The 25,783-nt window shown below is 37.7% G+C and overlaps 1 protein-coding gene and 1 pseudogene across 3 annotated transcripts in view; one reads left to right on the forward strand and one right to left on the reverse strand.

The window, feature by feature from the left end:
* MCU (mitochondrial calcium uniporter) overlaps positions 1 to 25,783 on the forward strand; it is a 200,902-nt gene that overhangs the window by 53,560 nt on the left and 121,559 nt on the right. The window contains exon 1 of one of the 3 annotated variants that reach the window (XM_027596292.2): positions 22,519 to 22,750. The exons of the other annotated variants lie outside the window; for them this stretch is intronic. Within the exon in view, the coding sequence (XP_027452093.2) occupies positions 22,637 to 22,750 (114 nt within the window). The 5' untranslated portion in view covers positions 22,519 to 22,636. Of the gene's footprint in view, positions 1 to 22,518; positions 22,751 to 25,783 lie in introns of those variants that run through there. 3 annotated transcript variants of the gene reach the window in all.
* Positions 18,945 to 19,368, reverse strand: LOC113923488 (annotated as a pseudogene).

The raw sequence follows: 25,783 nt of genomic DNA on the forward strand, positions 1-25,783 counted from the left end.
ATACCCCTTAAACCAAAAAAGTACAGGGCATTGCGTTTTAAAAATATTCTGAATTTTGCTTTGGTTTTCATTTCTTTTTAAAATCTGTTGAGAATATAGTGCTTTTTACTGTAGAGTAACAAGGACTGTTCTTGTTACAGATAATTTTGTCACTTTTGACACCTGTGGTGCAATGGCAAAGACTTTATAACTAAGTATTATGCCTGCTATTGTTCTTATGAAAATTATTATGGAAACATATCAAAACAGTTTATTGTAGGACTGTTCAATAGAAATATAATGCGCTGTATATGTAAATTAAAACTTTATAGTAGCCATACTAAAAAAGTAAAAAGAAACAGATGAATTTGTGTATTTTACAATTTTTTAAAAAGCCGTATTTATTTATTTGAGAGCGTGCACAAGCAGGGGTGGGGGGAGAGGCAGAGGGAGAGGGAGAAGCAGACTCCCAGCTGAGCAGGGAGCCCAATGTGGGGCTCAATTCCAGGACCCTGGGATCATGACCTGAGCCCAAACCAACTGAACCACCCAGGTGCCCCTGTATAATATATTTTAATTCAAAATACGATTTCCCCATGTACTCAATTTAAAAATTATTAATGTTAGTTTACATTCTTTTCTTGTTGTACTAAGTTGTAAAAATCCTACCATGCACGCATCTCAGTTAGGATGAGACACATATCAAGTGGTCAGTAGAGCATGTGACTAGTGGCTATTATAATGCACAGTGTAGGTCTGTCACTTTATTCTCTTTCTCCCATCAGATTTATTGCCAAGGAATGATAGTAGGAGTATTAACTTTTCTCTGTTCAATGAACTTGACCGAAGTATGGATGACAAGGAGATATAAGGAGCCTGGGCAGTTCATTCCCTGAGAAAGTAAGTTTAGGTGACTGTAAAAGAAAGATATCCCGATCCGCATTGTTACAGTCTCAAGAAAGAATTATAATTTGAAATCTGTTCTTTTTTTTTTGACAGTGATATCACATCAAGGAAGCAGAGATAAACTTTCCATCTGGAGATACAACATATTAGAATTGCTTAGAATTTGGCAAGCTGCATCCTAAATTGTAATAAAAAGCATTGGCCTTTTCATGCTATTCAGTAGCTTTAAAATGAGAACGGAGGCATGGGTAGTGATATTAAATGGGTGATTTTTTTTTTTTCTTCAATGTGACTGATAGAGTTTCTCCTAAGGTATTAGGGTATGGATTAATTAGAGTGTTGGGTTATTTTTATTGCAGTTACACAATCCAAAGAAGAGAATTTTATTAGCTATAATTGACAAAATAAGTAAATACAACACAAACACATTAGGTTAATCAAATTCATTTTTTTCTGTGTCTTTTTTTTTAAACCTAGTATAAGGACTTCTGTTTGTAGGTCTTGGTGTGATAGGATTTCCTTAAGGAAAATAGGTTAAGGGTAGGGTGTCCATATAATTCATTGTCTAAACCTCAGCACCTCTAGAGTGAGCGAGAGTGCTGTTAATAATTATGTCAGGGGTGCCTGGGTGGCTCAGTTGGGTAAGCATCCCACTCTTGATCTCAGCTCGGGTCTTGGTCTCAGGGTCGTGAGTTCAAGCCCCGATATGGGCTCCACGCTGGGTGTGGAGTCTACTTAAAAAAAAAAAAAAAAAAAAAATTATGTCGGTACAGCAGGTCTTAAACCATAGCTGTCCCAGCCAGATTCAGACCCATGGTCACCCAAGCTAAAGGGCACTGTTGTATCTTTGCTAGCTTCTGTTTTGGCAAATCTGACAGGCTGTGGAAATTGTGTATGTGGAAGTAATCATTGTGAAAGTGCTGTACTGTCAGTGACATCTTCATCTTAGGGCTCAGATAACTTTTTATTTAGGGCACACTGAACTTGAGAGGTCGAATGAGAAGGAAAAGGTAAAAAGTTTTAATTTAACAGACTGGCAATATGTCCCATCCCAGAAGGTTTTATAGGCATGAAATGTAATAGAAGAATGTTTCCTTTTAAATGTGTAAAATTTCTGTCTTCTAATTCTAGATTAACTCCATAAAAACAAGTACAAAAAAAACTGAGCACTAGGGGACCTGGCTGGCTCAGTTGGTGGAGCATGCAACTCTTGATCTTGGGGATGGGAGTTCAAGCCCCATGTTAGGTGTAGAGATTACTTAAAATCTTTAAAGAAAGCAGGGGCACCTGGGTGGCTCAGTCGGTTGGGCATCTGCCTTCGGCTCAGGTCATGATCCCAGGGTTCTCAGATCAAGTTGCACATCAGGCTCCCTGCTCAGCGGGGAGGCTCCTCCTCCCTCTGCCTGCCACTCTCCCTGCTTGTGCTCTCTCTCTCTCTGACAAATAAATAAATAAAATCTTTTAAAGAAATAAAATAAACCCCCCAAAAAACTGAGTACTTTCTTCCTGATAAAATTATGTTGCTAGACATTGATTACATATTTGATTTTTATTGTTCAGTGCTTTTATTTAGACTTTTTGTTAACCATCTTTGAGGGAGATGTCATATTATTTATGTGGATAGCCATATAACTGCTTGATCTGGTGGCCTTTTACATTCTGTGTAAAAGATATGGGATATGTGATGCCATATATCAAATATAGACGACTTTGGAGGAGAGAGGCTTTTTCCCAGATTTTTCTTTTTTAAGTTTATATATAATAATACTGACTTTTTTGTGTGTACATTTATGTGAACTTTAACACCTGTAGATTTGTGTAACCCCTTTAACAATCAGGATGCAGAACAGCTCCACCACCCCTAAAATTCTCTTGTGCTGTCCCCTGGACTGAAACCCTCCTCTCATCCACACCCCTGTCAACCTTTGATCTGTTCTCTGTTCTTAACCTCTTGCTTTTTGCAGATTATCATATAAATGGAATCAAATCATTTGTAACATTTGGAGATTGGCTTCTTTCACTCAGCATAATGCCTTTGAGATCCACCCATATTACTCCATGTATCAGTAGTTTGTTCCTTCTTAGTGCTGAATAGTTTTCCATTGTATGGATATACCACAGTTTGTCTTTCACCAAAATTGTTTTCAGTTACTATTTCTTCAAATGTTTTCTTCTGCACCATATTCTCTCTTCTCTGGTGACATGGTTGTTATACCTTTTGGTATTGTCCCATGGATTCCTGAGTCTCTGACCTCCTTTGAGAACACTGTTCTTCATCCCTCAGAGTCATTCATTCAGCAGTTTTTGAACACTTGTTTTCTATTGTCTTGTTGATAAGCAGCTATTTCCAGGGTGTTGTTGTTGTTGTTTTTCTATAATAAAAATGCAGCTGTGAACATTCTTGTGTGGTTCTCTTTGGGTACATGGCCCAGGCTTTCTCTATGGTATTTGCCTCTGAGCAGGATTGCTAGGGTATAGGATTTGCATATTTTTCTTCACAGATGCTGCCCAAAGTGGTCACACCAATTTACTTTTTGAACAACAGTGTATAAGAGTTTACATTGCTCTAAAATAAAAATTTAAAAAGCGTTTACATTGCTCTATATCCTTTTCAACATTGCTCTAGGCTTTTTATTTTTTACATGTGTAATGGATATGAAATGGAATCTTACAGTCTTTTAAATTATTTTTCTGATTACAAGTGAGGCTGAGCATTTAAAAAATATATTAGCAGGGCGCCTGGGTGGCTCAGATGGTTAAGCGCTTGCCTTCGGCTCAGGTCATGATCCCGGGGTCCTGGGATTGAGTCCCACATCGGGCTCCTGGCTCAGTGGGGAGTCTGCTTCTGCCTCTTCCTCTGCCTCTCCCCCTACTCATGCTCCCACTCTCTGTATCTCTGTGTCTCAAATGGATAAATAAAATCTTAAAAAATAAAATAAAAAATATATTAGCTACTCATGTTTCTCCTACTATAAGTTGGCTATTATTATCTTTAATCCATTTTTCTATTTAAAATCAGCTCTTAAGACCAAGTTGAAATGTTTTCTATATAATTACACTGTTTTAAATATTTGTCCTTGATGAAACAACTCTTTCAATGGACTCTGATATGAAATCAAGGGTCCCTAGTTTATCTTTTTATTTTGAATTTTTTTTTAAAGATTTTATTTATTTGAGAAAGAGAGAATGAGAGAGAGAGAACTTGAGGGGGGGGGACAGTCAGAGGGAGAAGCAGACTCCTGGCTGAGCAGGGAGCCCGCTGCTGGACTCAATCCCAGGACTCTAGGATCGTGTCCTGAGCTGAAGGCAGTGGCTTAACCAACTGAGCCACCCAGTTGCCCATATCTTTTTTTAGATATTCTATTTCAAAAATCATTGCTCAGAGCTTCTGGGTTGGTGAAATGTGGAGATGGGGGGAGAAGGGTATGCCGAGAGAGAGCATAGAAGCTCCATGTCCCTTCCCACATACCTTGCCTGATGTACCTCTTCCATCTGGCTTTTCCTGACACTGTCTCCAAGTAGATGGTTATCAGAATTGAGTTGAATTCCTGCATACCCTGCTGGTGTCCAAGGATTGCTTATTGGTGGACTGGGAAACCCGTTCACACATGTTGGAATTAGGTCCAGGAACCCAAAATAGTTGTTATGTGTCAGGAAAGGGAAATTGGCACAGAGGAATGATCCCAGGTGAGATTTGGAACAGTGATCATCAATGAACCATGAGAGTTGTCCAGCCAGCTCCTCAGAAACCCAAACACAGTTTTCGTAAAGAGACTATGTAAGAAAATTCACATGAATAAACTACACCTGGATGAGTTTCAAATGTCAGTTTCACTTTAAATGGGTTTAAAATACATTTCATATCAAATCATGACCACAGGAGCACAGATCTGTCAGATGCAAAAGTCTTTAATAACAACCTCTCTGTCAAAACTTCTGTCTCAACTTAAAAACACATATCTAGTCCAAAAAAACCATTCCTCATTTTCTGCCTTCTGAAAGTTTGTACACTGTTTTGTTATATTTTATGGACTCAATATGTTCTCTGTATAAATTCAGATTGGTGATGCATTTCAGCAGCTGAAACATATTTAGTATTTTAAAACCAAATCATTTACTTCATGTGTAGACCTCATGTCTAGATAAGGAGCCATTTTTAGCTTGTGGTTTATCATATCAATGTTGCCATACATTGTTAGCAAAATATTGTCCCAATGACAACATGTTCGTACACTACTAACTTGGGAAATATAGTTGACCTTTGAACAACACAGGTTTGAACTACATGGGTCCACTTATATGTGAACACAATACTGTGAACACAATACTGTAAACACAAGTCTACTTGAAAGAGTCTCTTCCTCTGCCCCTCCCCCCACTCTCTGTCTCTAAAATAAGTAAATCCTTAAAAAAAAGAATACATTATATAATACATATATAAAATAGGTATTATTCAACTGTTATTGGTAAGGCTCTGGTCGACAGTAGGCTATTAGTAGTTAAGTTTTTGGTGAGTCAAATGTTACACACGGATATTTGATTGTGCAGGGGTCAGTGCCCATAATGCTTGCATTGTTCAAGGGTCAATTGTACAGTTCCTTTTTTTTTAAAGATTTATTTATTTTAGAGAACACAAGAGGGAGGAGGGGCAGAGGGAGAGGGAGAGACAGAATCTCAAGTGGACTCCCTGCCAAGCACGAGCCTGACACAGGGCTCAATCTCATGACCTGAGCTGAAACTAAGAGTTGGCTGCTTTACTGACTGAGCCACCCAGGCACCCCAAATTGTACAATTCTTAAACTGCCCTTGTGTTGCTGGCTTCTTCTTAGTTGGTTTTTAAAGCCAGTCAAGGTGGTGGTTTTGTTTCTTAGTGGCCATGCTTTATATGTGAGGTGTACTCTGGATTAGAGATGTTGTAGTTTAGTAATAATGCATATTAAATAAGGAAAATCATTCCTCTGTAAATGAGGTAAGTGCACATTAGCAGTAGTCATTCTGTATCATACTTGACATTTGGCAGTCATGTTCAACTGCCTGTTCATGATATAGGGAATCCTGTCTTTGACAGATTATTTTGCCAGATGTCCAGGGTTTCCTTCCCAGATGGAGCAGTGTGAGTCACATGAGTCTGGCCTTGATCTTAATGGAGGTCAGTTTATATATAGTTTGTAGAGCTGCCAAGTAGAAAACAAAGATTTCATGAAGTTCATCCCTCGCTATGCCTTATGGGACAAACTTTTTGCTTCTTGTGCTCTGTTGTGCAAATGTCTCAGATGGGTAGTAAAGAAGCCTGAGAGAGAAAGGACAGGGAAGTCTTTTTATTGTTTTTTTCAGTGTGGAGGTTTGTCCTGCCCCAAGGAAGGTAGTGTATTCTAGGAAAAAGGACAGCAAACTTAGCATATTTATTGCTCTAGTTGTGGTTTCATTTTTTATTTCATAGGTTTAGATGTTCACCAAGACTTTTCTCATTTATATTTATTAAATGGAGGTAATATTGCTTCTCCTGTGTACCTGTGAGAGATGTCAGGATAGGCAAATTTGGGGCTCTTCTTTTACTGCCCTTGTAGAAGTAGCATGTGACTGCATAAAATACTATTAAAAAAGCCAAAAGAAAGCAGCAAGTATTGCCAAACAGATAATATTACTGAGGAAGCTGATTATCCCCACTGTCAGTACTCATGTTTCTAGAAGTTTCCAAATTATGGTTACCTTTTGATTGAGCCATTTGTGTATAATACTTCTAGCGGGTGCTATAATAAGATTATGAAGAATTAAAAGATGATATAATTCATAAGTCTTGCATTGTAGAATGTTTCTATTCTCAAGTACTTTCATAACTTTTCCTTTATAGTTAATTGAAAAACCTAAGCAGGGATTTTTATACCTATTTGTATCATATACTGTTGGCAGACATAATCATTTCCATATGTATATCACTTTATAATTAAAAAAAAATCTTTCATACATTACCTCAGAGTACAGAGGTTAAATTATGTGTTGAGGACATAACACTATTTAGTGACCAATTCAGATTTGAATCCAGAGCTTCTTGGTGTCCATCCCATCAAGATGTCTGTTTTTGTTTGTTTGTTTGTTTGTTTGTTTTAAGATTTTATTTATTTAGAGAGCACAAGTAGGGGGAACAACAGACGGAGAGGGAGAAGCAGGCTCCCTGATGAGCAGGAGCCCAACTTGGGGCTCGATCCCAGGACCCTGGGATCATGATCTGAGCTGAAGGCAGATGCTTAACCGACTGAGCCACCCAGGTGCCCCCATCAAGATGTCTTGATGGAGAGAATAATCTACAGTAAATATGGAATGTGCTTTATGCTCGAGTGCTAAGAAGATGCAGACATTAATAAAGTTGAGAGAATGGGCGCCTGGGTGGCTCAGTTGGTTAAGCGACTGCCTTCGGCTCAGGTCATGATCCTGGAGTCCCGGGATCGAGTCCCATATCGGGCTCCCTGCTCAGCGGGGAGTCTGCTTCTCCCTCTGACCCTCTTCCCTCTTGTGCTGTCTCTCATTCTCTCTCTCTCAAATAAATAAATAAAATCTTAAAAAAAAAAAAGTCTTTAAAAAAAAATAATAATAAAGTTGAGAGAACATTCTTCCCTTAGTACTGTATCAGTAGTTGTGTAGCTAGCACTCTGCTGGTGGTAATAACTGTGAATAGCAGCAAAACAACGAAACTTATAAGCACATTGGAAGGACAGACCTGAAGCAAGTATATGCAGTCTTAGTTCTTCATTCTGTTTCAGGTTTTGCCTGCTGCATGGGTCACAGTAACCATCGTTCTGTTGCAGAATTGGAGGCCTGTTAAACCCTCTAGTTTGCAGACCTGTGGTGTGTGTTCATTGCAGCTGAATTATAGCTGCTGTGGCTGACTTACAAGCTTGGAGTTTATGGTAATAGAAACTTTAAATGTCCCAAAGGGTGGAAGGAGCCCTTTTCTTAAGAGAGCAAGGTCAAATATCTATTTTGAGTTTGAAATGGAACAACAGGCAGTTTCTGAGGGATGCTGTTTCCAAGTTCAGAGAAACTATAGTTATGCCACTATGTGTAAATCTGGCGGTTTATATGTGTCATGTGGATATAAATTTCTTTTCTGTTGAGAGGCTCTAATTTTAAGCAAGAAGGTTTAGTGTCTCTGATGTGATTTTTCTTTTCTTTTTTCATTTTTAAAATATTTATTTTGAGAAAGAGAGAGATTGTGTGCACACAAGCAGGGGGGAGGTGCAGAGGGAGTGGGAAAGAGAATCTCAAGCAGACTCCCTGCTGAATGCTGAACCCGACTTGGGGCTCTATCTCACCACTCTGAGTCATTACCTGAGTAGAAATTAAGAGTCAGACACTTAACTGACTGAGCCACCCAGGTGCCCCTCTTTTCTTATTTTTAAAGTTAGTTCAAATCTGATAGATTGTAGGATTTTTTTTTTTTGACTGAATACCACTTAGTCTTAGGCCCCTTAGATTTGCATTGTTTACAGATCTCTCTAATGAGATAATTTTCACAATTTAAAATGATCTATGAACATGATTATCCTCCCTAAAATAAGAAATACCCAAAACGTGAATATATGATACAAAAAATTTAAATGAGGTGTCAATACTAACAGCAACAATACCATTTACATTTGTTGAGCACTTACTAAGTAGTGGGTACCAAGAACTTCCTGTATTTGCTAATTCTTTATAAATAAACAAGTCATAGTTTATAAAATGCCTTATCATCACAATTCAGCATTCATGGAAATGTGAAGATGGTATTCATTTTAACGGATGAGGGATCTGAGGCTCAGGTTGTGATACTACACATGGTTATGATTTATTGGTTATAATTTATTGAGCATCTATTCAGTGCCTGGCACTGTACTAAACACTTTACTTGCATTGTTTTATGTAATCCTCAAAACCACACTGTGAAGCAAGTACTATTTTCACACATTTTTTCCAAAGGAAGAAACTGAGGTTTACTTGCCCAAGATTACATAGCTAGTATTAGAGTAGGCGGAGTCACTTCCAGCTTATGAGAAGCCTTTGTTTGAAATAGAAAAAGGTGCCCCCTCTGGTGAACCAATTAAATAACTGAAACTTCTGGGCTGCCACACTACCCTAGGTAGTAGCCTGGGGGCTTGTGTTCGGTGTCACTTCTTCCAGCACGGGTAGCCCCCATACCAGGGTGGATGGCTTGGTAAGCTGAACGGAGGCAGAATTTCAGCCCCATTTTGCTTTCTTGGCCAGGTGCCCTTGTACTGTATCTAAACTTTGCCACTCTACACAATGATCTTAAAGCTAGGATTTCAATCCAGGTGTGTCTGACCCCAGAGCCTGTATTGTGTTTAATAGCACACTGCCAGCTAAGGGCAAAGTTGAGACTTTGACCCACGTTTTTCTGACCATAAACATTTTGCTCTTTTTGTTATGTACCATTTGACTTACAAATGGCACCGGTGTCCCATATTGTGCTATGCCCATTGCCTGATTCCATAGGCATTGTTTGCTGGTGATGGTAAAGATTTCTAAGGCCTTGGGGCGCCTGGGTGGCTCAGTCGTTGGGCGTCTGCGTTCTGCTCAGGTCATGATCCCGGGGTCCTGGGCTTGAGCCCCGCGTCCGGCTCCCTGCTCCGCGGGAAGCCTGCTTCTCCCTCTCCCACTCCCTCTGCTTGTGTTCCCTCTCACTGTGTCTCTCTCTGTCAAATAAATAGATAAAATCTTTAAAAAAAAAAAAAAGATTTCTAAGGCCTTAAAAGGGGAGAGCTAAAGAATTAAAGAATTATAACCTCACATGTGTCATAACTCAATGTGTAAAAACACATTAAATGTAGCTCAAGACTTTTTTGCATTCCTGGTTTCACCACCCAGTTCCCTATATCACCTTGACCAGATTAGGGACAGAATATAGTATAATAATTAAGAGCATGGACTGTGGAATCAGACTACCTGGGCTTAAATTCTAGCTGTTACTTTACTAGTAATGTGAACTTGGGCAACTTCCTTACTGTCTTTAAGCCTGGTCTGTAATAGTGGAAGTGGAGTGGAAAATAATAGTTCCTATCCCAATGAGTTGTGGGAATAACTAGATGAGCTAAGTATATAAAGCACTTAGAAAAGTGCCTGGCACATAAATATAGTAACTGCTATTTATTTTATTTGTTTATTTATTTATTTATTATTTTTTTATTATTTTTTATTTATTGACAGAGCACAAGCAGGAGGAGCAGAAGAGGGAGAGGGAGAAGCAGACTCCCCACTGAGCAGGGAGCCCAACGCGGGGCTCTATCCCAGGACCCTGGGATCATGACCTGAGCTGAAGGCAGACGCTTAACCGACTGAGCCATCTAGGCGCCCCTAGTAACTGCTATTTAATTAATTGCTAGCTGGTGTTGTTATTAATATTACATCATTTTGATTTTGGGCCTATAAGTCAAAGCAATTTGATTTGCTGAAACATAAACAATGTCTAAAATATTGTCTCTTGGGACTTTTTCTTGCCAGATGGAAGTTTTCAAAGATTGTGTCTAAGTATTACTTTAGGAATACTAGCCCAATTGAACCCAGTTCCTGAAAGAGGTGTGCATGAGCCATCTAGTACTCTCCATTTTTTTCCTAGAATAATGTTTGTACTGTACTGTATCAATCTATATTTGTACTGTTAGCATTTAAGAATTGCATTTTCAGGGGCAGCTGGGTGGCTCATTCGTTAAGTGTCTCCCTTTGGCTCAGGTCATGATCCTAGGGTCCTGGGATGGAGCCCTGCCTTGGGCTCCCTGCTCGGCGGGAAGCCTGCTTCTCCCTCTCCTACTCCCCCTGCTTGTGTTCCTGCTCTCGCTAACTCTCTGTCAAATAAATAAATAAAATCTTAAAAAAAAAATTTTGCATTTTCAGTAGATTGCTCTAAGTTATAGCCACCAACAATTACTCATACATAAAAAATTTCTTTTGGATTGTGAGCCACTTTGGGGAGCCTCTGAAGAAATTGCATAATTCACTGGATGAATGAGAGTCCTGATTCTTGGAGGTTATATAATAGCATTATCATTGCTTGTTGTATTCATTGTCTGTACATGTATTGACTTTTAATACTTTAATACTTTTGTTTAATACTTCAATACTTTTAATACTTTTGCTGTATTTAGAGAACATCTCAATCTGAGAGACTCCCTGGTTGACATTACTTTGTCATAGCTAGCATGTTACCTGAGTTGCTTTTGCTACTGCCATTTCATTCACTGACCTTCCGTGTCCACTTTTTATCCCCTCTGCGCTCCACATCCTGATTTCAGCGTGTGCCCTGAGAAGTCAGAGTTAGGATCTCACAGTCCATGAATTCAAGATTAAGATTTTTACTTGAGGAGGCATATTAAAGCACATAAGTATATGAAAAAGCTAATTAACATTTCGAAAAACAGTAAATGATAAAATTGCTAAGTAAGTTTTTTTTTTTTTTTTCAGTCAGTCTCACTAGGAAAATGGAAACTCTCAGGTATTTACAACAGAAGGAATTTGATGCAGGAAAAATATAACACAAGGCAGTGAAGGGGCTGAGAGCCAAATAAGATGGCGGGCGACGTAATCTAGAGATTGACAACAGGAAGTCACCACCAAAACCCCTACCAACTGAAGAAACACAGGGAGGTACTACATTTTTGTGTAGTGAGTACAAACATTGTTTCAGGGGAAAGAAAAAAAATAGAATATTTAATTTGTACAAGTACAAATTTAATTGTACAAGTACAATGTGATCCATCTCTCTCTTTTTCCCTTCCCTCCAAAAAGCACAGAAAACCCCATAAAAATTGCTATTTTTGAATAGCAAGTTTCTCACTTTTTCTAGGAGGTGCCAGCCTGCGTGTCAATGCTAAAGGATAAAAATTGGAATAACATCACCTAGTTTTCCTTTTTTTTAATCTCTAAAAAGAGGAAAAGAATTTAATGCCTAGCCAAAGTTGGTCTGAGGAGTAATACTTACCAAATATAAGCCAGTGTTTTTCCCCCGCTGAAGAATTTTGTCCCCCCACCCCCCACCCCGTGAGAATGTTCTTTGAAAACAACCCTCTATACTGTATGATGTCTTCAGATATAGTTGTATAGTAGTATTTGGCACCCAAAGAAATGATGTATAAAATCTCTGCCATCCAGAGAAAGTAAAATGTAATTATTAAAGTAATCTATTTCTCTTTTCTGAAAGCATGAATAGACAACTTTCAGTTACTGGAAAGAATTATCTAACCCCAGCTTGTCTGTGGGTGGATGAGCCTCACTGATTAGTGTTGGTCAAGAAATAAGCCAATGACTTTGCTGAATGTGTCAGTTTCTTGGCTTTCCCTAAAAGCAGAAATCACAAAACTATAGAGCTAATTAAACCCTGGCTTTCATGGCTCTATTTAACCTATTTCCCTGGCTTTGAGAACTTCAGTCATTTTAAAAAGTTTCCCCTTTCTTTAATACTATTTAAATTTTCTATTGAAAACAATTTTAAGGCGGATTTAAGAAGTAATGTGAGAGAAGACAATGATAATACATTTAGAAACAGAAGTTTCAAAAATGCAGTATTATTTAATGGAATGAGCTTCAAAGTTAAAATGTTCAAATTCTGTAACTCTGCCTCTATTCAGTTGTGTCATTAAGGTTATATTGCTTAACTTCTCCGTGTCTGTTCCTCTGGTCTCCGTGTAGGATCGTAGTACTTTTACTCATCTTAGAGACTTGGCTTGAGATATGACTGAAATTTATAAACTTTGCTTTAAAATAAACTCTCAGTGCAAAAATAAAGTAACACAATTTGTTATGGACTGAATGTTTGAGTGCTCCCAAAATTCAGATGTTGAAGTGCTAACCTCCAAAGTGACTATAGTATTTGGAGGTAGGTCCTGTGGGGAGATGATAAAGATTATGTGAGGTTGTAAGGGTGGACCCCTAATCCAGCAGGGCTGGTTCCCTTATAAGAAGTAGAAGAAACACTAGAACTCACAGTGAGTAGGTGGCTGTGTGTAAGCCAGAAAGAGAGCTTTCACAAGAAACCAATTCTTTCAGACCATCATCTGAGACTTGTGGCTTCCAGAATGGTGAGAAAATAAATTTCTTTTGTTTAAGCCACATAATCTATGGTATTTTGCTATGGCAGCCCAAGTAGACTAAGATACTCTTGATACTCCATTATCTTTAAATCCTACAAAATTTTAAAATCTTGTTTCAAGAAATGGCTTTCTTGAAAAACCTGGTTATAATACTTACAAGTCACACTGTAATAGAAAGGAGTATTTAGTGAGTAGTTACTTAGCGCCAGGCATTATTTTATTTTATTTTATTATTATTTTTAAAGATTTTATTTATTTGAGAGAGAATGAGAGATAGAGAGCACGAGAGGGAAGAGGGTCAGAGGGAGAAGCAGACTCCCTGCTGAGCAGGGAGCCCGATGTGGGACTTGATCCCGGGACTCCAGGATCATGACCTGAGCCGAAGGCAGTCGCTTAACCAACTGAGCCACCCAGGCGCCCCGCCAGGCGTTATTTTAGATGCATTTTTAAAAAGTATTTAAAAATTTAATCCTCAGGGGCGCCTGGGTGGCTCAGTCGTTAAGCGTCTGCCTTCGGCTCAGGTCATGATCCCAGGGTCCTGGGATCGAGCCCCGCATCGGGCTCCCTGCTCCATAGGAAGCCTGCTACTCCCTCTGCTTGTGTTCCCTCTCTCGCTGTGTCTCTCTCTGTCAAATAAATGGATAAAATCTTTAAAAAAAAAAAATTTAATCCTCAGAAGAATCATAGGTGGCATTTTTGTCCTTATTTTACAGACAATGCAGCTAAGACTTGACCAAGGTCAGTTAGTAAGTGATAGCACTGAGATTCAAACATAGTCCCTCTGAAGTGTTTTAATTATATCTTAATTCTTCTAAGTTTCTACCAGCCATACTCAGTTCAGTAGAATGCCAGGCAGAATACAAAGGTTAGTGCCGTCCTAGGATATTAGAATTAGGAAAAGGTTTAGATACTTCATCTAATCTAACTTTGTTGTGTTAGGATGAGAGAACCAAGGACTAGAGTGTTAGTGAGGTGACTTAAAGCTGCAGAGCTAATTAGTGAAGTGAAGACAAATGCTGCCAGTGTTTTGCTGTCCATTTTTAAGGCTGTGTAAATACTAACCATTAGTAATGAGGGGCATCAGAAGTTGTTGAACAAGAGATTTGAATTGCATATGGAATGAGTCTTAAGCCACAAAATGAGCCTGAAATTTAGAGTCTTTCTACTTTTTATCTCCTGAAGAATGGAAGTATCAGTTGATAGGAAAGATGCAAAGGGCTGATATGATTTACAGTCTTATCTTCATCTTAAAAAAGGTATTTTAAGGTACAAAGAAAACGAGGTTATCTTATGGCCAGAATACCTCTTCTTACCTTGTCACATGATGGGGATGTTTGGTATTTTATGATAGCCTCTGCCATTCCTTCATGAGTACCTGCCAGTCTGAAAACTCTTTGTCAAAGTGAAAGCTGACTTTTCCCAAATTGTGCTTTTGAGTAGTAGAATAAACTATATAAGGGTTGATCTAAGAAATTAACTTTTTACTCTTTGACTTTGCAGTTGAATTCCCATCTCTACTACTTTTGAGCTGTGTAATGAATCTCAGCAAGATACTTAAATCCTCTGGGCCCCTACATCTGTTCCCATAAGGATAGGTAGAATCACCTTTGTAGGTGATTGTAAGGGTAAGAATACTGCAGAGGTGGGCACATATTATGCCCTCAAAAATGTCAGCTGATATTGTGAATTATAGTATTGAGCGTGCCTCTGAAGAGGGAAAAATAATGCCAAGTTTAGAGGGTTGTGAAATGGCAATTTCTGAATCCTTGATTTAAGAGATGAACTTCTAGTAGTAATTTATTTTGTCACATACTCAAGAGATTTAAGTTAAAATCACAGTGCATAAATAAAATAGTTCTTAATGGATCTTGGGATTGATAGAACTAAAAACATGTTTCTGATGACAACATATATGTGATTTAAAAAAATAGGGTATGTGATATGAAACAGGAAAATTGATAAAACAAAAAAAGGCTATATATGTGCAAGTTCCATGGGAAGACTGTGTCAGAGTGAGTTCTTGTCCTGTTAATAAAAGGAGACAAGTCAGAAGAAGTAAACCAGTATTAATAGATCTCTTTGCCTGGAATGACTAGTGTAGAATGAAAGCAATTCATATTGCCAGTTAAGATTCTGAATTGAAGAAGGATGTTTTAATTATAGTAATAAGGATCTTTAGAATTAAATTATGAACATGTATCAGTTCTAAAATACTGTTGAGCATCTCTGTAGACAGCAACTGTGCTAGGTATTAGGAAAACAATTTTGAGTAAGATCGAGCTCCCACCCTTGAGCAGACATAGACAGTAATAGTATAGCATCATAAAAACGGTGCCCCAAAATACTAGTATTTTACTGCTGCTGTAATAAATTACCATAAACTTAGTGGCTTGAAAAAACAAAAATTTATTATCTTGCAGTTGTGTTTGGTCAGAAATCTGACATGGATTTCACTGGGCTAAAACTTGGGTGTCAGCAGGGCTGTGTTCCTTCAGGACACTTTACAGAAGGATTTATTTGTCTCCCTTTTCTAGTTTCTAGAGACTACGCATATTCCTTGGCTCATAATCACTTCCCCCGTCTTCAAAGCCAGCAGCAGTGGGTTCGGTTCTTCTGTCATTATCGTCTCTCTGGGTCTCTGCCGCTGGGAAAGTTTTTCTGATTTTAAGGACTCCTGTGATTACATTGGCCTACCTGGGTAATCCTGGATGATGATTTTAAATCCTAATCTCAAAGTCCTTAATCACATCTATTAAGGTCCCTTTTGCCATGTAAGGTAGCATATTCATGGATTTTTGAGGATTTAAGTGTTGACATACCTGGGGGCAATTATTTTGTCTACCATATCAAGGAAATATGGAAGAACACAAGTTGGGCACCTAATCCAGTTTAGGGGTCCAGGAAAAACTTCCAGGAGGAGATCAGCTGGGTCTTGAATTGGGTGAAGGAGGAATATTGAGAAGTGGCCGCCAGGTAGGTATCAAGATGAGTAGGAGAAAAGCATTTGAGTTAGGGGAGCTATATGAGTGTCTAAGGGAGTATAAAACAGCATGGCTTATTTTTTAAGGAACTACAAATTAGTTCAAGGTGTAGTGTGAGATGGTGGGATGGGGAGAGAGGTTTGATTATGGTGGTATTTTGCATACTGTCTTTAGAGTTTGGGATTATCCTATAGGCAGTGGCATGACTTTGAAGGGTTTAAAACTGAGGAATTATGTGATCAGATTTCACTTTAGATAGATCATTCTCAGCTGTCATGAGAAAGAATAAGACTGGACGTAAAGAGACAATGGGAAAGGCTGTTACTTTTGTTCAGCTGTTGTCATATATTACTCAGTTGGTTAAGTTTTTGGCTTAGATGACTGAGTTATACAATCTGAGACAGAAGAATACAGAAAGGTTTGAGAAATATAAGGTAATAATAATACCCCCCGCCCCGCCAATACACACACACACAAAGAGAACCACCTGATAGTGAGTTAATCTAAATTCTTAAATTCTTTCTCTAAAAGTAGCCATTTACCATTAGTAAGTAAGCAAACAGTTTATTAGATGCAACTGTTAGATTTTTCTATTCTTAAGAGCATCCACTTTTTTTCCCCCTCTTTGTCATCCACTCCACATTTACATAATGTTGACTAGCCACATATTTTGCCTTTCCCTTCCCTGTGGCTTTCACTTCCACTAAATGATTTAAGGAATCAGGGCATTGTAGAAGTATATTCCAGTTTACTTTCTCTTCCTTCTTTGTGCTGTGGTGATTGAGCCAGTTTCTGGTTTGCCAAACAGTCCATTAATTCAATTTAATGGGCGGTATAATCTTGGCCACAGAAAGAATTGTTACTTCAAGATATCAAAAAAAAAACACAAAAAACTGGGGGAAGATGGTTGCTGATAGGGAGTAGAAGTTACATGTAGACATGGTATTTTTTCCTTGTGGTTATGCAGCAGTTTAATGTATTGCATAGCTAGGAATTCCAGTTATTTTGAAAGGTGAACTTGTGCTTGGTCTGGTAGCTGAAAGGTAGCATAACATTGTAGCACACATGCCCAAATATTTTCTGTTCACCAGCTGGACTGAGAGTTCCTGCATACACTGCTCTAACTACAAAATGTTCAAGTGTTAATTATACCTTTTCATTAGGAAGAGTATGCAGTAGGGAATAATCATAATTTGAATTTAAATGGTTACATTCCCTTAAACAGATTTCAGGTTATATTTTCAATATTTCTAAATGAAAAATGGGGCACAGTCTACTTACAGTAACTAAGAAATGTGATTGCCATGAAGTTCTAAGTTGATTTAATTATTTTTTGGCTATATGAAGAGAATGGGATTTTTCAGGGGATTTTCTGAATTTCTATATAGCACAAGTTCACTGTAGATACTTTGATTAGTAGCCACTACATAGAGTCATTAATGACCATAAATTTGTAGAGTGGGATAAAAATGAGAGACGTGGATGTGATTTTTGACTTTAGGAAGAATGAGATATTAGGGCTTAGAGAACAAAGGTCTTGATGAAAATACTGTCCTTTACCCAAACAAACTCAGTCTATGAGAATTCAGTTGTTGATAGCATAGCATAGTTAATTTGACTGACCACTTACAAATGTATTAATGAAAACAGATTTGTTCATAATGTTGCAAAATCTGCAAATGGTTTCCTTAGAGGTACTGTAAAAGATGAGAGATGATGGGAGAGGGTAATGAGTAAGGGGAAAGGAAAAGTTCATTAGCCTTTTGTGCTCCTCCTGGAAAGTTACTAATACCTGGAATGTTCTTAGGTTTAAAAGATTATTTTATTAACCTGTAGGGTTTTCTGTTGCAAATATTAAAAGCGAATGACTTCATCAAGAATAAGGAATCCCTTTTTTCACCTGTGGTGAAAGCTTACAGGAGCTCTAAAACTTTCCAGAATAAAAATAATCTATTATTTTTCATTCCTTAAAGTGTATTTCCATTGGAATAAAATTAAGAGAAGCTTGGAATTTCAGAGTAACTTTTATGTCATTCTTTTCTCTTTCGTTTATTTTTATGTTCAGTAGGAAGAGTACAAGATTTTCTTGGATGTCAGATAGATTAAATACAGCCTTAGCCATTAATTGGCGTTACTGATATATGGTGAAATCAAGGCTTGCCACAGTCTCTACCATTCATATATGAGGTTTTTTTGGATGGCCTCTCAAGTGTTGCTAGGTATCAAATATGCAAGAAGCAGAAGGCCTGTGTTTATTCATTATGTTTAGATAGTCATAAATTAACAATCTTCCATTTTGGGCTGCTTGGACGCCTCAAACCCTCAAGTACTTTTCAGTCTTACCCTCAAATAATTTAAAAAATAATTCTTTTTTCAAATGTACTTTTAGGAGATTTCAGAATCTTATAGTTAGGACATTAAAACTGAACTTTCAGGACGAAAGTCCATTTCCCAGTACTTCTGTTTGTCTCTCTGTGAAACTGGTTGGATACTACTTTATGGCCTTCTACTACTACTACTTATGGCCTGTATTTCTGATACTTACTGATCAATTATGATCAAAAACCAAGTTATTGAACATTCTGTGGTTCTTCAGATGAACTTCTGTGTTTTAACAACTCTGTTTCTTCTGATTTAAATATGCTCATTAAACACTTTTCCAAAGACCGGTAGATATGAAAGTGTTATTCAGAAAAGATTGTTCTTGTTGGGGTAATTCTTTTTTTTTTTTTTTTTTTTTAAGATTTTATTTATTTATTTGACAGAGAGAGACAGCCAAAGAGAGAACACAAGCAGGGTAAGTGGGAAAGAGAGAAGCAGGCCTCCCGCCGGGCTCCCTAGCCCGATGCGGGGCTCGATCCCAGGACCCTGGGATCATGACCTGAGCCGAAGGCAGACGCCCAACGACTGAGCCACCCAGGCGCCCCTTGTTGGGGTAATTCTTATAAGGCCTAGTCTTGAATCTGGGTCTTCTGTTCCTTTTTTTTTTTTTTATGATGGAAAAAAGATAAGTTTATTTTGAAATTGTTTTAATTTACAAATACAAAACACCTTGGAAGACAAAAAAAATGAAAGAAAAACACAAAACATAGGCAAATTTTTACTCCATGAGCTTCTCAAATCCTCACTTATTCACCAATCCCCAAGATGAAAAACTCTTCTAAAAAGGTATTCAGCCACCAACAATGATGTTATTAATAGGGATATGGATCAATTTCCCAAAAACCCAGTGAATCCCATTATAGCAAATCCTATTGCTGTCGCCGTGGCAATCTTCTGGAATTCTTTTCTATCAGGTTTAGTGCATCTTTTAACCAGCTGAATTGAGTCCTTCACAAACTGCCGACTTGGCTCAACAAACTGCATTACCTGATCCATGATGCCTGCCAGCCAACGGCTCAGACGCCAGCGACACGTAGCACATAAACGAACTGACCTAGGGCCACCGGAACCGGAAACCGGTTTCTTCTGTTCCTTTTTAAATAAACTTTACTGAGGTATAATTTATCATACATTGAACTAAACCTAAATGTACAATTACTGAGTTTTGATATGTGTATATCCATATAACCACCACCATAATCAAGTAGATAGAATATTTTCATCACTAAAAAAAGTACCCTTGTGCTCTTTGCAGGCCATCTCTTCTACCTGTGGCCCCAGACTACCATTTACCTGCTTCTGTCATTGTAGATTAGTTTTAGATTCTATATGTAAAAAGTATTATTTATGTCCTAAACTCAAATTATTTTATGTCATTTTAGTGATTATTTTAATGGATTACTTTTGTTTAGGACTTTAGGAATTTCCAAATTAAAAGTTTTCTTCCGCTATCTGTAATGGTCCTCTGAGCTCTGGAGTTTCCTCAGGAAGATATTACTTGCAATTTACAGAGAATAAAACAGAGGCACAGGGTAAAGACCCAGAGATAACACAAGCACCACATGAATTCTTGCTTGTTCAAAAAGGAGTTTAGTTGAAAGTCTTTTTTTTTTTTTTTAAAGATTTTATTCATTTGACAGAGAGAGACACAGCAAGAGAGGGAACATAAACAGGGGGAGTGGGAGAGGGAGAAGCAGGCTTCCCACCAAGCAGGGTGGCCAACGCGGGGCTTGATCCCAGGACCCTGGGATCATGACCCGAGCCCAAGGCAGACGCTCAACGACTGAGCCACCCAGGTGCCCCAAGGAGTTTAGTTGAAAGTCTTATGAGAGGAATATCTACTTTGATTTGACTGTATCAGTGGGTTTAGTATCAAATCAGTTCTTTCCAGCTCTTTTGTCCCTGACATACTAGGTTCTGATGAATTTATAAAGGATAAAAATAAAGGATTCAGGATTTGTGTTTGAGTGCTGAATCTGCCACCCCTTTTTTTAGTGACTTTGATCAAATCACAGGGTTTTTAAAGTTTAGTTTTCTGACCTATAAAATTTATACCTTAGTTTTATTACCTCTAAAATAAAAATTTATAGTTATTTTAGGAATTAATATTTGAATGAACAGAAGTCTGTTTAATTTTGGGAGAGATTATACTGATTGTTTCATTTTCATCTTGTTAGGCTCTTAACTTTTTTTATCTTCCAAAATTGTAGTGCAATTCTTACCAAAATCCCAAGAAGAGTTTTGTAGACTTGGACAAGCATGTTTTGATATTTGTATAAAAAATTTAGGCTCAGGCACCTGGGTGGCTCAGTTGGTTAAGCGACTGCCTTTGGCTCAGGTCATGATCCTGGAGTCCCACATTGGGCTCCCTACTCGGCAGGGAATCTGCTTCTCCCTCTTACCCTTCCCCATCTTGTGCGCTCTCTCTCTCTTTCTCTCTCTTTCTCAATAAATAAATAATAGATAAATAAATAAAATCTTAAAAAAAAAGTTTAGGCTCTTAGGTTTTAATTTAGGCACACGTTAGATGAGGAGATGAACTTTAAAAACAACCTCTAAGGGAACATAGAAAATATCACAGTAAAATGACTTATACTGTCTTTTAGAGTGAAAAGTTTCCAAGGGGAAAAAAGGGGGGGTTGGGAATAAAGAGTAGTCAGTTTTTGAATTAGAGAAGAAAAAAAAATGGCTTGTACTTTAAAAAAAAATGGAATTTGTTTCTACACAAAATAAAATTGCCATGGAATCTTTCTTAAATTATGTCTCTGTAGTCCTAGATCCTCTTAAGTGAAACTACTTGACTATGAAGTCAGTTTGGCATTTTAATAATTTATCTCTCCTGTCAGGTTGCAAGATAGACATGTCTTCTTTAAAAATGTGCTTTATAGTCAATAAGATAAGGTTCTGAAGAATTTTTCTACAAAGGATTGTGGTAATTGTTGATTTAAAAACCTATGTAGAGGGGCGCCTGGGTGGCTCAGTAGTTAAGCGTCTACCTTCAGCTCAGGTCATGATCCCAGGGCCCTGGGATTGAGCCCCACATTGGGTTCCCTGCTCCATGGGAAGCCTGCTTCTCCCTCTCACACTCCCCCAGCTTGTGTTCCCTCTCTTGCTGTGTCTCTCTCTGTCAAATAAATAAATAAAATCTTAAAAATAAAATAAAAACTTATATATGATCTCAGTGAATTTAGGAATTCTCAATTTCTGTTAGAATTCCAGGAAATTAGAATTAGGCAAACCTATCTTGAACTGTATGCATTGTGGGAACTGAGTTAGCAATATGATAATTTCTTAAGTGATGAGTTTAGTTTACTCACATTGATTGTTGTTACTAATATACTATATATTATTGCCATCAGTTATAAGACACACCATTTTATGTAGCAGTTAGAAAAAATATGATTAAACTATGAATAATACTTTGTCATGCAATATTTTAATGTTATTGAAAAATTTATTTAGATTTTTTTTTTTTTTTAAGTAGGCTCCATGACCAGCGTGGAGTCCAACGTGGGGCCTGAACTCACAACCATGAGATCAAGACCCGAGCTGAAATCAAGAGTCAGATGCTCAACCAACTGGGCCACCCAGGCACCCCTAGATATTTTTTAAAATCACAGATTACTCTTAGACACATATAAAAAGGAATATATAAATGAAATAAATTGCTTAAGGTAACCTTAAAATTTCTTCATATTTCAGAGCCCAAGTCTTGTGAATCATTCTTTTACTGAGAGTTGTGGATGTTTATGTTTTCCCATATGATGTTATCCTGTGTGTATGTATGTATGTATGTAGGCTCCACACCCAGCATGGAGCCCAAGGTGGAGCTTGAACTCACAACCTTGAGATCAAGACCTGAACTAGATCAACAGTTGGCCACTTAACCAACTAAGCCACCCAGGCCCCCCTGCCTTGTGTTTTTAGAAAATGCTTCAATATTGTCTCTATAGAGTTTTCTTCCAAGTTCTTAACACATACTCTGCACTTTTTGATGCTGGCACTTTCTTGGTCTTAGTGTCAGTGGAATGTCCAAACAACAAAAGGACCCTTACTTCTTTTTTTTTTTTTTAAAGATTTTATTTATTTATTTGACAGAGAGAGACACAGCGAGAGCAGGAAGACAAGCAGGGGGAGTGCAGGAGGGAGAAGCAGGCTTCCCGCTGAGCAGGGAGCCTGATGCAGGACTCTATCCCAGGACCCTGGGATCATGACCTGAGCCGAAGGCAGACGCTTAACCGACTGAGCCACCCAAGCACCCCGGACCCTTACTTCTTCTTAAGATGAACATTAAATGGTTTGTTGAAGGAAATGAAGAGGTTGCAGTTGATCAGAAACTGTGAAGGGAAAACCCAAGTTCCTGCTTGCACAGGCAGTGACAACTATGTCACAATGGCTGCTTTGCTTTCAGAGATTCCATTGAAGGTAGATGCATTTTGATTTCAAAGATGTTAAAATGTGAAAAAAAATCTTAGTAGTATTGAAATGTGCTGTATGTTTGTATGTATTTATTATGTATTTGGGTGTGTTCATTTTAACAGCTTTATTGAGTTATAATGACAAAATATACAATTCACCCATTTAAAGTATTCAATTAAGGAGTTTTTAGTATATTCATAGGGTTGTACAACCATGACCACAGTCAGTTTTAGAACATTTTTATCACCCAAAAAGAAACCTCATATCCATTATCGGTCACTCCCAATTTTCCCCAATCTTCCCAGTTGTAGGTAACCAACAATCTACTTCCTGCCTATAGATTTACCTACTCTGGACACATCTATGCTGGAATCATACACTATGTGGTCTTAAGGTGAAAGATTAGGTTATTGAATTCATATCTTTTTTCATGTAAGGCACTTGCAGCTATAAATTTCCACCTGAGCACCACTGTAGTTATATTCCATAAGTTTTGTTTTGTTGTGTCCTCGTTTTCATTCATCCCAAAATATCTTCTATTCTAAATTTTCCAAATTCCTTCAGTTACTGATTTCTAATTTCATTCTCTTACAGTTGGAGAGCATACTTCCTATCGTTTCAATCTTGTTTAAAGTTACTGATGGTAGTTTTATGGCCTAGCATGTGATGTCTTATTTTTCTGTTCCTCTGTTTATCCTGTACTACTTTCTTCTTTCTTTTGCATTAAGGGAATATTTTCTAGTGTAACATTTTTTTATTTTTTATTTTTTTTAAAGATTTTATTTATTTGACAGAGAGACACAGCGAGAGAGGGAACACAAGCAGGGAGAGTGGGAGGGGGAGAAGCAGGCTTCCCGCGGAGTGGGGAGCCTGATGCGGGGCTCGATCCCAGGACCCTGGGATCATGACCTGAGCCGAAGGCAGACGCTTAACGACTGAGCCACCCAGGTGCCCCTCTAGTGTAACATTTTAATTCCTCTGATTTTTTTTTTCACTATTTCCTTTTTGAATTATTTTCTTGCTGGGTATCCTATGGCTTATTTTAGCACATCTACTTCAGATTTATACTAACTTAAATCCAGTAAAACATCAAAATGTACTCCTATTTATCTCTATTTCCTTTTCTCCTTTTTTGCTATTATTATGGAGTTGACCCTTGAACAACATGAGTTTGAACTGCATGGGTCCACTTTTGGGAGATTGTTTTCAATAAATATACATATAGTACTGTAAATGTATTCTCTCTTCCTTATGGTGTTTTAAAATAACATTTTCTTTATTGTAAAAATAGGATATATAATACATATAACATTACAAAATATGTGTTAATCAACTATTCATTTATTGGTAAGGCTTCCAGTTTATAGGAGGCTATTAGTAGTTAGGTTTTGGGGAGCCAAAAGTTATACACAGATTTTCCACTGGGGGAATGGATGACCCTCTTGTTCCAGGGTCAACTGCACATCTTATAGCTATATATGTTTCAAACCTAACAGTGTTCTATAATTATTACTTTATATAATTTTATACCTTTTAAAGAAGCTGAGAGAAAACTGGAGAGCAAGTATAGATTTTATAAAATTTCTTATTTTAAACCTTCTTGTTTAGCATTTGTTATCTTCATTTGTTTCTGTGAATTCAAGTAACCTTTTGGTGTCATTTCCTTACTCCAGTACAAACTTGTTCCTGTTGACTCACTTTATGCTGTTATTGTCAAATATATTACATCCACAAATGCATAATCTCAATAATACAATTATATACATATTGTTTTATTCAAGTGCTTTTAAAATAGTTAATAGACATAAAAATAGGCATTTATACTATATTTTATAACCATGTAATTACCTTTACTGAAGCTCTTTGATTTTTTTTTCCATGTAGTTTGAATTTTAGGGTCATGTGCTTTCAGGCTAAATAGTATCCTTTACTATTTCTTCTTCAGCTTCTTGTGGAAACCTCACTCTGTGAGCAAACTGGGTGTGTAATTAAGGGTAGTTGGGATCCCAGTGTTCTTGGCCTGCCTGCTATGGTAGAACTTCTCCCTATGAATGGGGGCTGAGTGGAGGAAGTGAAACCCTAGACCTCTCAGAGGCTCTTGCCTCTATAGAGCTTCTGCAACAGAGATGGAAGTATGAGAAATGCTTCTCATAGGAGACTGCCCCTCCTAGCCAGATACCATAGTCTTCAACTGGGAGTTGGGGGCAGAGGGAGGCCTACATTCTTGGTTAAATTCACCCAGAGTAGAGCTTCCATCATGCTGATCTCGGGGAAGGGAGGGAAGGGAGCAGGTTGTGGCTCAAATGCCACAGATTTTTGCTGGTCTTGCAGAGATTTTCTTGAATAAATGTTCTTTATTTGCTACATACTTTTAGGACAATTTCCAGAAACTTTAAACAGTTGATTAGTTTTTGGTTTTATAGTTTTCATCAGTTATAATTGTTTTTGCTGGGTAGATGGTCCATCGAACTCCTCAAATTGGCATTTTAGAAGTTGTCTCCATTTTTGTTTATTTTTACCATCTTACTTTATATTGACTCTACTTTTTCTGTGCTTTTTCTTCTGAAAATGTGTTCCTTATACTCATTTTCTCCTCTATGAACTTGGAAGTTATGTATTTTATATATATTTACATTTTCCCTTACAATCTTAACATACATTTCTGACTTTAAGTTTAATCAGTATCTCTACCTTTCTTTCATACAGTCCAGAAACTTTAGTATGCTTTTACTTCTGTCATTCCCTCTATCATACAAAATGTTCTCTCTCTCTCTCTCTCTCTCTTTTTTTAACGGAGGGACAGAGTGGGTGGAAAGACACAGGGAGAGAGAATCTTAAGCAGGCTCTACACTTTGTGCAGAGCCCGACGTGAGGCTTGATCTTACAACCCTGGGATCATGACCTGAGCCGAAATCAAGAGTTGGATGCTTAACAGACTGAGCCACCCAGGAGCCCCACAAAATATTCTTTCTCTCTTGTTTTTAATTTCACATTTTATTCTTCCAAGTCAATTGTTGTTGTTATTATTGGTTTTTGTGT

The sequence above is a fragment of the Zalophus californianus genome, chromosome 15 (assembly GCF_009762305.2).
Source record: "Zalophus californianus isolate mZalCal1 chromosome 15, mZalCal1.pri.v2, whole genome shotgun sequence".
NCBI lineage: Eukaryota > Metazoa > Chordata > Mammalia > Carnivora > Otariidae > Zalophus > Zalophus californianus.